Below are 14,105 nucleotides of genomic sequence, written 5' to 3'. Positions count from 1 at the left end.
AAACATGAACATAAAATCAGTAACGTATATCAATTCGTTTCCGAGTTGCATAATGGAGTATTCTGCGAAATATTTCAAAAAAGCATTCATTAAAACTACAAGTCACTCGCTGTTTACACATAACTCCTTGTTGCCAAAACCAGCAGACAAAATAGCATGGTAAACCGGGCAGCCAAATTTACTGTTTTTCTCTCTGCGTGTCTTTATATTTAAAAAATCGTCTTTGAGTCGAACCTTAAACAGAATCGTTCTTTCAGACCTATGAAATAACTCGCATTTTATTATGTCTCTTCTTTCAGATAAAAGTTTACCCCATAGGATTATACTGGATTACGCTTATCATTATCACCGCTGACACTAATTCAGCCTCGGAAAACAAAGTGCAGACATTTAAGTGATTTATGCGTGAAGGGACAAATCAATTCTACAGCCATCTCAAAACGCAAGTGTTCGGAATAAAACATTTCGTCTGTACCGCACGTGATTGTATCACCGAAGCAGCGAGAAATCCGAATTGCGACAGAAAAACTCGCTTGACACAAGTTGAAACAAGAGGTCGCCGTTCGCTCCGCCGTACCCCTGAACCGCCCTTAGATCTGTAGCGGATAATCCGAAATAAGCATGCCCCATCACCGTCGGTGAGGATTGCGGAGAATTTGATATCTGGGATTTGTGGAAGAAGGTGAAAAGAACATATCGCACCGGTCTCGACGCAACGGGGGGCAGCTCATTTTTTTTTCTCCTGTAAAGCATGCTGAAGGAAAAGGAAGATGAACAGGAAATATGCAAAGCGCCATCACCCACACCGGAGGAAAGGTACGTATCCAGAAAGGAAGCTGAGCTTTTCTGTCCTCCTTGCTAAAGTATATACTATGTGTACTGATAAACAATATTGCTGCCATGAAATAATTCGCAGCTTTGATGTTCAATCACAGGTATATGGAATTTGCCGTTATTAGATCAAATTGGGTTTTATTCGAGACAGTTTGTAGGATATGCAATGAAAGTTGAGCTGTCATACAGATAGACAAATTGATATGATTAATTGTCTACAGCTCTGTCGAAGACTGCGAGTCAATCCGGCATTGATCGAAGAAGCTATTAAACTTTTAACGTAGTGATGTCTGATCAATTTTGTATGGGGCCTAGCAGCGCATGGTTGTATATCAGTACTCGATTCCCATGAACTATACATTTTTGTGAAATAATGGTTAGGATTAACTCAGTAGTATTAGATAAATTTTAGGAAATAATACGAGTCAGGTTTTGGTTACAAAATTTTAGTTCCGGCTGTTACCGCATAGAGGGCGCCAACACTAACTTTTCATTTTAATTCGCTTGTACATATTTTTCATTCTTATTTTAGTAGCATAGTTCCTACTCAATCACTACGAACATACCAATCTATCTTGAAATTTTTTTTGAACAATTTTTATTTCAAAGAATTTATTCATTACTGTTCGCTTCTTTTACAGGAAATATTCTAAGGATTCCGAACTGGACCCAATGGGATCACAAAGGTGAGTATCGCGCTCGTTAAAGTTTGATGAATCGGTGGCTATGACAGTGACTGAATCAAATTGACGCGATGATTACAATTCCTTACGTTTTCTATCGTTCTTATTCATTTTATTCAACCAACGCTTTAGTCATCTAAAAGGAACTTAATTCTTAGCCAGTAATGACGGTCGATTTAACGAGAAGCATAATGTTTACTGCCTTGAAAAGTTAGGTTTACGGTTTTCCTTTGCTCCGTGGAATATTGTAAAAACATGGTTATCGCTCGATCCACGTCAAATTTAATTGCACAAAAGAAACTTCACCTCGGGCTTGCGGGAATAAAAAAAAAAACTAATGTAGAGGAATAAAGATGCTTTACTATGCTTCCAAGAACTTCCATTGAAATTTTATTCTATTGAACTCCGATGGAATACGGGAGCGTTCATAATGTTTTTCACGTTGACTTATAAACAATGCATGCCTTTTCAACCCTGACAACGGTGACCGTCTTTCTAAAGCACTTTCAGGACCAATAGTTTTGAAATTTTTCAAAGTGCATGACTTTTTTTGGTTCAGTGTACTTCACCGATTAGTTGTTTGTATCGATCACTCCAGCTATTTTTCTAATATTTGACGCGATTTGTGCCGTTTAATTGTCGTTCATTGCATCAATCAACTCAGAATTTTATCCTTGTCTTTGTTACTGTGGAGTTCAAAAGTGTTTCCTGTTGGTTTATGTTTCGTGAAAATATCCAGTGAAAAATCCAGATTGTTTACATTACCGCACTTGTGCGTAATTCCCGACAAAAAATGTACGCGCTCATTTCGCCATCAGCACGCGAATAGCGAAAAGTGTTGCCCACATTCCAATTTGGCGCACAGCGAGACGAGATCGAAAAAGGCGGACATAGGGCGGGTTGAAAGCAACCATCATTACGAGTTGCAAGTTATGCGATTCTCTTGTCAATGGAAATAAGAGAATTGCATGCCGAGGCCGTGGCGGATCGGTTTTCCACCGCACTTGTATTCCTGGGTATGCAGCGATCTGCACTAGACTAGTTGTCTACCTTCAACAAGAACCTGTACTGGCTGTGTAACGATTGTGTTTGCTGTTTCAATATATGGGTGCAGCAATCCGATTCCGCTGCTCCTATCGTGGACCCAAACAAGTTCTGTGAGGCAGTAGACAATCTAAACGCGGTAGTCTAAAATCTCTCAAGCCGCATTGAGGCTCACTTTCCGGCTAATTCTGGTTCTGTAGCTCAAACAGCCCCCGTTTGTCAAGCGACTTCCGGGAGACCTGCTCACTCCAAAACAAAGTCGCGAGAATTATGCAACAATTTACGCTACTTCCGCCGCTGTCTGTGGTACTAGAGCCATTCAACGAGAAATCAGAACAGTTCCTGATGAACGGGATTAGTTCTGGGTCTATCTGAGCCGCCTCGACCCGAGCCATACAGTGGAGGAGATTGTTGCTATGACCCAAGAATACCTGGAAATAGGCGACATACCCAAAAAAAATATGTTGGTCAAAATACAGATCTCACGAAACTCAATTTCGTCTCGCTCCGAGTTGAGCTTTCGAGCAAACTAAAGGACACTGCACTGAAAGCGTCTACTTGGCCAGTTGGAGTACTCATTCGGGCATTTAATTTCGACCAACCAAAGCAGGATAGATTTCGCTAATAGGATACCGCGATGCACCGCCGCTTGTATTATGGAAGCCCTCGATCCCCCCGTCGCAGTCCAGCTACTGCAGCCAGCGTTCACCATTCGACCCGGTCCTGTGTGCAGGAGTGGATAAGAGTATTCCAAAATTCCTACCGCGGCAAGTATATATCCATTTCGAATAGTTTAAGCGCTGAAATGTTCCCCGATTCCAGTTCACCGTTAGTTACTTCGTATCAGCACCAAATTCCGCCTTTCCGGTCAGCAAACCACAGCTGTTTACGAGAGATACCTAATCCAGCTGCATTGCATACATCCCACGAAATCTCGTCTCTTCGATCACTAGGACGCATATTTGCCACCAGTTGTGAGGAAGCCCTTAGTCCCCCCCCCATCACAGTCGAGCCCATCCATCCCATCGACCAGCAGCCGTCTGTGGTAGAGTTGGGACGAGGGATCTTCCGCAAACCTGTAAGTATAATGCATCTGTGTGCTCTTCCTTGCCTTAAAGCCCTTCGATTTCCAGCCTTGGTCAACGACAGGAAAAGCTGCTATTATACTACCAAAACGTTGGTGGTATCAATTCAACCGTTGAGGAATATCGCCTTGCAGTCCCCGATACTAGCTTTGACATAATAGTCTTCGTCAAAACGTGGTTAAACGATGACACGCTTTCTAGTCAGGTGTTCGGTACTGGATATGAGGTTTTTCGTTGCAACCGGAAACATATAAATAAGCCGAAAGTCTACTGGAGGTGGTGTATTGGTAGCAGTTAGTCGCAGTTTGAAGGCACGAGTTGTCGAGAAAGCTTGCTGGGATTGTCTCGAGCAGGTCTGGACGATAATCGAGCTTGGTGACCGTAAGTTATACTTGTGTGCGTTGTACGTCCCACCCAATTGAGCCCGTGACATCGAATATGTTGACGCACACTGCAGCTCAGTTTTAACTATCCTCGAAGATGCTAAATCGGTTGACGAGATCATCGTATTAGGAGATTTCAATCTTCCCAGTATTTCGTGGAGATCTTCCCGCAATGGATTTCTTTATCCGTATTCCGATCACTCCGTTCTTCGTTCTTCACTCAGGGACGATGAGGCTTCATGATAGCTACAGCTCAGCAACGTTACTGCAAATTAATTCTATTGCCAACCAGAATAACCGTCAACTTGATCTTCGTTTTGTCAGCGATAAGGATTCTGCTACACCTGTAGTAATGGCTCCCTCTCCTCTAGTGAAACCAGTTGCACATCATCCTCCATTGATCACCACGATAGATCGCACCCTGGCGCATGATTTCGATGTTTGTCCAGTCCTCGTTTCCTACGACTTCCATAAAGCTGATCATCGCAGTATCGCTAACTTTTTCTCTACCCTCGATTGGCTAAATAAACTGGACTCAGAAGATGTTGATAGCGCAGTTCAAACATTTTTTAACGTTTTCAATTATGTAGTTGACAGGCACGTCACAAAGAAAATTCATAATCAACAAACCGGCCCTCCTTGGTAAACGAGCATTAAATGTTCGACGGTTGAAATCTATTAAGAGAGCTGCTCTGCAAAGGTTAACTAAGTATCGTACAATCCCACTTAGAAACTATTACGCCAGTCTCAACCATGCTTATAAAAGAGCCAGTCAAGATTGTTTCTATCGATATCTGCAAAACATTCAGCGCAATCTCAAGTCACACCCTAAACGTTTCTGGAAATACGTGAATGAACAGCGCAAGGAATCTGTATTGCCGTCGTCTATGCCTTTCAATGGTCGCACAGCTACGACATCCCAAGACATGTGCAGACTATTTTAGGAGCAATTCGCGAATATGTTTACAGATGAGACCTTAACGGTTGATCAAATTGAACTCGCTGTTAATCCAGTTCCGGCCGTGAGCCAAACTCAGAGTGCTTTCGATGTCAACGAAACGTGTTAACCAGAGCTTGTTCTCGGTTTGAATCATCCTTCAATCCGGGACCCGACGTACTTTTGAAAAGGCACATCGTTAAGAAGAACCTGTAGAAGTGTAGTTTGTTCGGGTAAATTGTTGCCCTTATGATTGCGCATCTGCAGGAGTATACCGTTCAGTGATTAATTCACATATAAGTAATATACGAAATTTATTTTCCGAACTAATTAAGATGGAGACTTTGTGTCTTCGGCAAAGTTGTAGAAAATGTCACTACAAAAGAAATTGCTGAAGACACCATATACCTAGCTTTAATAGTTTACAAATTATGGAACTTATTATAAGGAAGACCCCTTGAAAATAGTTTTTTTTCGTGATATTTTTTTCGTATATCATTTATAGGTAAATTAGTCATTGAACGGTATACTCCTGTAGATGCGCAATCATAAGGCAACAATTTCTACGAACAAACTGTACTTCTAAAGTTAACGGTTTAGACGCTATTAATTTTTAGCACGAAAACGACGTTTTAAAATACTGTGCATTGGTGCTTTGAATTGCTTGTTGGTGTAATTAAGACAGATACAAATACAAATAGATTCCCAAGGTCCTATCCACGGTTTTTTCTCCTTTTCAATTTTTCGTTGCGTTTGGAAGCCAATAAAAACCGATACTTGCAAAAAATATCATCTAAATGTGATAAATTGAATTCAATGATTTCATAAAAGGCACTAGTTGTTATTTATTAACCTGAAGACTGGATTAAAAACATTTTGTGTACGGATCAAATATGTATAACTTGAGTAAGTCAAGGATTTGCGTTTCGACTTCGTCTCAATAGTATCTGGCTGGCCGACTTGGCCACCCGATCTGGTAGCCCAATTGGTCTGACAAATACTGATAAGATGTTTTCGCAGCGTAAATCCAGAACACACTAAAACAAATTATTTACAACATATTTCATAAACTAACTACTATGTGCGCACCAGTAGATTAAAAAATCTGACTAATTCATGCGGAATATGTTTAGGCATGTTTAGGATTTCTAGATTCATAATTTATTATAGTTCTATAATTTTAAACTTTTTAAATTTACAAAGCTAGATCTTGCTCTCTCCAGCATGTAGTTTTAGCGGGTGCTTTATTTAGTTTAAAACTCATGTCACGTGATTTTTTCAGCGTTACTTGACCCGAAATTGTTTTTCCCAAGTGTATCAAGTTCGAGTGGCTGTGTTGAATGCTCGATAAAACACAGTTCTAAACGTTTTTTAAACTAACTCTCAGGAATTCTGTAAACAGCTCTCTGAACTGACGCCGCTATTGCTTAAAAATGATTTCGCTTGCTTTTCAGAGCGACGTACACTTAGTACACTAGCGCGACTGCCGGAAGTTTAAGCAACAATTACAACGGTAGCGTATTTAAAATTTGAAAACAAAACTGCTCGAACAGTTCTTCTTCGAAACTTCTATAAAAATATAACGCTGCCGAGCATCCCACCAGCACTTGATCCCAACAAAACATGCTTTTCTGCCCACGAGCACGACTCATTTCAGAGCTTAATCTGATGGTCCACGTATAAAACTTCTTGGTATCTGTATACGGAAAAGGTTGAACCGACGAATGGATTTTCATCGCAAGAATTCCCAATCGCCCCATTACTTATCACTATTTTCACCACATCACGTATGTGTATAGTATTCATTATGATAAGCTGAATTTCTGCGGCTGCAAGTGCACGTAGAAATATATAAATATGTAGCTACTAGCAGACCACGGGTTTATGAAATAAGTCCGCTTTGTCTCGTTCTGTTGGAGGTGTTATTTGAATATGCAAATTGAAGAGGGAGAAATGGTTCCATTTGCAGTTTGGCAGCACCTGGTGCTTCCAGACGTACCGTTCGTTTTTCGGTACCTTGATTCAATGGGACGTTTATTGCAGTCAGATTATTCCCCCAAATTAGATGGAAATTTAAGAATTCTTCATGTGTTCTGAGCCAGAGAGCTTCGAATTTTACTTCAAGGGGGTTTTGTGCTTTAGGAAACAAAAAAGAACCTGCATTGTGACCAATAATCTCTATTTATAGTACACTCGAAGTTTGACCTTTGTTTGTGACCCATTAATACTTTTTTGCAACATAACTTCTTAAAAATCGTAGATAAGGCTTCAACATGTTCCAGAAAGTCGTCACTGTTGTGTTATCTTATGACAAGCGCCATTTAGCACATTTTGAGATTTAAAGTATTAAAGTTTGAGATTGATCTTGAAACTTATAAATGGTTGAATTCAAAGAAGACAATTGATGCTTCTATCTATTCTGTATTAATCTCTCAAATAGTACAAAGATCGGTTGACCATGTTGCGAATGTTTACTATAATTAATGTGAAGTAAAGTCGCACTCACACGTGTCATAGGTGTGTATTGATGACAAATGTTTTATGGTGTGTCATAATCGTGCATGGAAAATTTGCCAAAAAATCATCAATTATTAACTTTTAATCATATCTATGGCTTCATTTGGTCTATAAACAATCGGTGAGATGCATTTTGAAGCAAATGAGTCAGGCAATCAAGAAAAAATAGTTATTTTTTGGTTACAGTGTTGGCAAATATGCTATATTTCCAGTTTATAATTTAAGCTGCATGTTGCGGCGCAGCCTCATTTATCGACCATCCCTTCAGCTTGTCATCATCCGCCATCATCGATCGAACTGGACAGGCATCTGTGAGTACAATCTCACTAAGGATGGTGAGATAAACTTATGAGACGTGAGACACGACAGCATACATCGTCCGTGTTGCCAGTCGTGCTGAGAATAATTTTGATTTATAGAAAAGATTTTATATGTTGAACTAAAAATCACGAGTTAGTCGTAGTCTTACCACCGCTCTAGGCGGTTGGTCTTCAACCCTTCTTGGGCTTAGTAGATTGTTACCCGTCTTGGGCTTAGTAGAAAGTCACCCGTCTAGGGCTTAGTTGAATGTTTTACCCGTTACTGGGCTTAATGTGAATAAATGTATTGATCGTCGAAATAAGTGTTTTGCTTCCCTGGAGTGGTTCCTGAAATTTATTGCCAATGAAAGTAGTCGGCCTCTACGCTCGATTAAAACCGAACCTAGAGAACACAACGTAGGGCAGGTATCTGACGAAACACTGCATTTTCCTCACAATTGGCATATTTTTATTTTAAAAATAATTATGCCATTGAGTTTTTCAGATAGTTATACACATAAAAACATATTATGCATCAAGGTAACTTGAGCCATTCCCCAGACACAGTCATTTGAGGCATAAAACTCACAATTTCTCAGCACGTATCTCGCTATATATCAGTAAAAAAGCAGAATGTCAAAATTTTGTAAACGCCACTTTGTAGAGCTTTTTAGACAAGTAATGTGGCATATCTAACTCAGTTTCTCCTATGACTTTTGTCATAGGATGGCACAACAGCGACGACATATCATTCCTGAAGAGATCATCGGTCTTTCTCATGTGACTTAGAAGTTATTGGGTAATTTTTGGTAAAATTTGAACAAAAGTTTTAAAAATAATAACTTTTAAATGGACAAAGCAGGACAGCCAACTCTAGTTACAATTGGAAATGCTGAATAAACACAATAATAAATAATGGTTTGAGAAAAAACTATTGTTTTTTTAAAATGTCCAATATCTTCGAAAATACTCGAAATATGCAAAAAAATTCATAAAAATAGTGTATTTTGATTATTAAAATAACTTCGTAGAATATATGAAACCCGTAGGAATGATAATTGAAAAGATATTGTAGAAAAGTGTTTCTAAGGTCATCCAAATATAACGAGCATTATCTTCTTAAGCATTACAAGAAGAAACTACATGTATTCAGAAAAAAATATTCATGTAAGCAATCTCCCTAACTTTTCAAAGACATTGGCTCATTTCTTTCAGCAGAAAAAGAATTTAGTTGAAAAATCTCACTTATTGGAGGATTAATCACGAAAATCATAACAGCACACAGAAAAAAATATTGGTAAAAGTAAGAGTGTTCCGCTCTTAGCAAAAAACAACCAACGCCTACTATCAGGTTGAAAGTAAAACTTTTAAATAAATCAAGAATAGTAATCAAAACAAAAGTTTTCCTTTTAAGCTAATGAAGAATAGTAATCAAAATAAAAGTTTTATTTTCAAACTAAGAGTATACGTTGGTTGTTTTTTGCTAAGAGTGAAAAACTTTTATTTTTACCAACATTTTTTTTTCTGTGAGCAAATGACAGACCTTGCAATTTTTGATAAGTAGTCTGAAAACACTATGGACGTAAACTCAGCAGTTTCCACGCTAGCATCCAATCACCATTTAAAATACATTATTTTTCAAAAATTGCAAAATGATTTAGTAAATACACGAAATAAACTGTCGTTCTTATCCAATTTGATAATTCAAACCTTTTTACGGAACATACCGAACTTGTCAGAATGATAGTTAAAAGTTATCGTAATGAATTGGCATTAAAATGATCATCCACAAACAACCAGCAATAATGTTGAAGACATTAAAGATGAAGACTTTGTGTCTTCAGCAAAGTTGTTGGTCTACAACTTTGTCGAAGACATAATTTTAATATATGCATATGATAATAAACTATCAGTATTAACAGCGGTATGCGACCTCTAGTAGTTAAATCTCTTTTGACGGAACCGATTTTCTCAAACAAAGTCTCAAAAGGAAGGTATAATATGCAGTTGGGTGCTGCATTGCCCCCCCCCCCCCTTACCCTTGCACCGCCCCTCCTTCATGACGCACCTGGTGTGCTTTATACCTTTCCCAATTCGCTTTGTGATAACTAATCACTGAACTTACAGTAATACAATTACCCGGAACTGTTCTATAGGTATGCGCCCATGACAGGAACTACCTTTCACTTCCTGGAAAACTATCGCCCAGCTAAAACACGTGACACAAAATTCCAGATTAGCGACTATTTGAGGTAGACAGGGTGAAATACACCTTCCCGCCAAAATACATCCTCGCAATGGAGCTAGGATATGATCATATTTCTTTGGATGGTGCATTTTACCTTGTTTTTCCCTACCACACGCGGTAGTTGCTGTTCCTTGTTAGGAGTCATGACCTCCCACTATTCCAGCACTAATTTCCTCGCCCATTAACCGGATGAGAGTGCGGAAGTGCAGGCAATTTGTGTCAAACATCGGTAAAGCGCTGTAGATATTTCTATAAATAGCATCTCGTTCGCAGTAAATCCAGCAGCAAAATGATGACTACTGGGAAAATTAATAATTCTAACCGTGCTACCACTACCACTTCATTGAACTTATATTCGTATATATTGATGTTCATTGCAGCTTATGTGAAGGTTGAAGGTGCGAGTGTTAATCATTGTGGCATTACCGTTGATTGGAGTCGTGAAGGAGTGCGAAGAATTAGCGTCATGCTTGATTTGCGTTTGCAAACGGGAAAACATACCCCAGTGTTAGTTTTATGTAGTAATGAGTAAAAATTTCTGAAGTGCCCCCCCTTCTTTTTCACAAAGTGGTGAATTTTGCAAAACATGTTTTTATTTTATTGTTTAGCTACCCCTAAACATCTTCGTGGAATATTTTGTCATTATTCGAAATATTTCTAATAGTTTTAGTTAATTGGAAATTTATACACCTTTTTATTATAATATTTTTTACAGCCAAAGCTTAATTTCGAATTGCACCGAACTTCACTGGTGGTTTAACAAATGTTTAGTCTTGAAAATGTCAAAAAGGTTTAACAAATGTTAACTATTTCTACTATTTTTTAAACAATTTTTCAATAAAATGCAGTTTTAAATGGTTTCTTCACGCGATATTCATTCCGTTTAAGTTGTAAAATGTTGCATATATTTTCAGCTTTTAATTCCAAGCAAAAAATTTTGAGCAAACATAAGGTTTTTAAAATATTTATTTTTTTGTGCTACGCGGCATGCGAAAAACAACGCGCGAGTGAAACAGTCACTGGTCGCAACGGCATGCTTGGACCAACATTGCACTAGCGAACCTGCCGTATTTTCCGCGACACGTTTAGACAAGTATAAAAATAGGCATTGATGAGTTCCGGTTGACAAATGGCGTGTGACGGATTCAATCAATCATTTTAGGATACCAGGTAGTGCTGTTATACTGGATACATACATACTGTTTATTACTTCATCGTTTTCGATTGTTGAGATAAGTTATAGTTCTGTCTCTGTGGTTGATAGGTCACCCGGAAGAGTGCAGTAATTCTTTGTATAAAATAAAAAAACATAACCAATGTGCGAGGGAAAATCTTTTCGTTGATACGCATAAATTAAAATAAATGAAATTTGGATTGCAAATATACAATCGAATTGATATATACATATGCTAAAGAAATGGTTTTTCTCCTGTGAGCAAGAACAGATCTTCAATGAAGCAATAAATAAACTATCGCGTATAGAGCTAGTTTGTACTGATTATACATTATACTGTTTGTACAATTATAATAAAATTACAATAGTTTGATTGGACGAAGAGTTATTTCTAAAATATTCTCTATTTTTCTCTATTTTGCACTATGAAATTCACGCTTCTCCGCAAAAAAGTTTGTCCTGGAAATGCAATAACAATTGATGAAGGTAAATTAGATGGCAAATTTTCAGATGACACAGGATGTGTTACACTGGGTATTATCGATAAGACTATCGCAACGAAACTCATTCTCTAGCTTTGCATTTGATGTGGTCAGAGACTTGGCGAGCTCCCACCGACTCGCTCATGCGATGTTGGTCCAAGCGTGCCGTGGCGACCAGCGACTGTTTCGTTGGCGCGTTGTTTTTCGCATGCCGGGTAACACAAAAAATCTAATATTTTAAAAACCTTATATTTGCTCAAAAAAAATTTTTCTTGGAATTGAAACCTGATAAAATATGCAACATTTTACAACTTAAACGGTATGAATATTGCGTGTAGAAACCATTTAAAACCGCATTTTTTTGAAAAATTGTTTAAAAAATAGTAGAAATAGTTAACATTTGTTAAAACTTTTTTCGACATTTTCTAGACTAAACATTTTTTAAACCATCAGTGAAGTTTGGTGCAATTCGAAATTAAGCTTTAGCTGTAAAAAATATTATAGTAAAAAGGTGTATAAATTTACAATTAACTAAAACTATTAGAAATATTTCGAATAACGACAAAATATTTCACGAAGATGTTTGGGGGTACCTAAACAATAAAATTAAAACAAGTTTTGCAAAATTTATCACTTTGTGAAAAATGGGGGAGCCACTTCAGAAATTTTTACTCAATGTCAAAGAGAGTTTGCACAGCAACAGAGGAAATTTAAGTTCTTGTTATTTGATTATTTGTTGAAAACTGGGTTATTTGAAACGGCTCAGTGCATGAGTTCAACGGAGTCCTGTGTATTTTGTATTTACAACAAAAAAAACCTTTCTATATTAGAAAAGCAATATCACTTAATGTGTTAACATTTAACTTGTTCACCTAAACTTGCAACTTTATGAGAAAACTGACTGTTGAAATCATTATATTTTTCAATGTTTTGACTCATGTTTTTCTTTCAATGTGCCGAAAATGCGCAAAGTCTTCTATAAAACACGCAAAGTACCTATTTTGATAAAAGTGTAAATTTTTAAGTGAAATATTTAACGAATATAAAGAAAATAGTTAAAAAAAAGTTCATTTCAATCAAATTTTAAAATAATCGCTATTATTTTGTTACTTGAAGAGCTTTACTATCTTCGACAATATATCATCATTTTGGACATTCTAAAACTTTGCTGAAGATACCAAACCCCCGGAATGCGAAATTAAAAAGTGAGAATCGCAGCACCACCTAATTTACATTATCAAACTAAGACGCAGCTAAATTATGACTCTTTTCTGACCACATCACCTAAACAAAGCCGATCATAAACACATAACAAAAAGATTTCAAAACTATATCTCCCGTTGTTACTTGTTATAATTTTCAGTTATTTTAACTACTAAGGAGACCTAATGTAGAACACAATAAGTTACGAAAATTGCATTCTGTTATAGTTTTGTTATTCCGTTTTTTTTCCTTTTTTATTTCGACTATGTTGGTCACATTTTCTTTTTTACATTTTAACGACATTCAATTAGCTAGAGATTACTGGGTAGGGAAAGTTATGAAAACTAAAGCCATAGTACTCAAGTGAGAGCAAGGATGTGAAGTAAACAGATCGGAAAACTAGAAATGGCAGGGTCATTAGAACAGGCTTAATATCGTACGGGCTTAATCTTTGTCTTCTTCTAATGAGGGTCGAGCTTAGGCAGCATAACTACGAATCACCCGAGTTCACTAGCATGTGTCCTGGTATAGATAGACATGTTTATCTTTACCGTGACGTTATTTCATTCTGTTCGGGAATGCACACCAAAAAGGCTAGAGGTCTTGTCCTGCTAATTTTCGTTCCTGCCCCACTGCATTGTGCATTGTCTAATTGAAATGAAAGACATGCTCATCCCGCTAGGGTCCATGTAATGTTATAAAACTTTTGTTACATTCGCAAGTCTATGTAAAATCTTTCATTTTTTCAACCTGAAGTAGGATTGCCACCAGGGCCTAAAATTCTCATACCTATTCAATGAACGACGAAATTCAGAGAATTCATCTTCGTCCTTTCCTTGCCTCTTTTGTCGCTAAATGCATGAAAAAATAAAACAATAAAGGCGATGTCCCCTCCTCTCTCGATTCTACGAAAACGAGTAGCAACAGCAGCGACTTTCGTTTTCCTATGACAATCCGAATTTCAATTTCGTTTTGATGCATGGTCAGTAATTTGCGATTATCATTCATTAAATGAAATTAATGCAATGTGCATCTAATAATGCAACTAGAACATAGTTAAAATGAGAAATATGCGCACCGATCAGGCTTCCGTCTTACAATACCATCATTAGCTCGTAAATCTACAGAATCGAGCATCGACAAATAAATATCATTGCTAGTGTATTTTCGTTTCCCCAGCAGTAAGGTCAATATCGAAGTTACCAATATCATTATG

At 37.6% G+C, this 14,105-nt stretch overlaps 1 protein-coding gene across 1 annotated transcript in view; it reads left to right on the top strand.

Moving 5' to 3' along the window:
* Nucleotides 1-14,105, top strand: part of LOC131684026 (uncharacterized) — a 216,194-nt gene that overhangs the window by 112,814 nt on the left and 89,275 nt on the right. The window contains exons 3-4 of the mRNA XM_058966495.1: nt 300-816; nt 1,476-1,520. Of these exons, the coding sequence (XP_058822478.1) occupies nt 752-816; nt 1,476-1,520 (110 nt within the window). The 5' untranslated portion in view covers nt 300-751. The remainder of the gene's footprint in view (nt 1-299; nt 817-1,475; nt 1,521-14,105) is intronic.

Source organism: Topomyia yanbarensis, chromosome 2 (assembly GCF_030247195.1).
Source record: "Topomyia yanbarensis strain Yona2022 chromosome 2, ASM3024719v1, whole genome shotgun sequence".
Lineage (NCBI taxonomy): Eukaryota > Metazoa > Arthropoda > Insecta > Diptera > Culicidae > Topomyia > Topomyia yanbarensis.
This window is presented reverse-complemented; position numbering and strand designations above follow the sequence as displayed.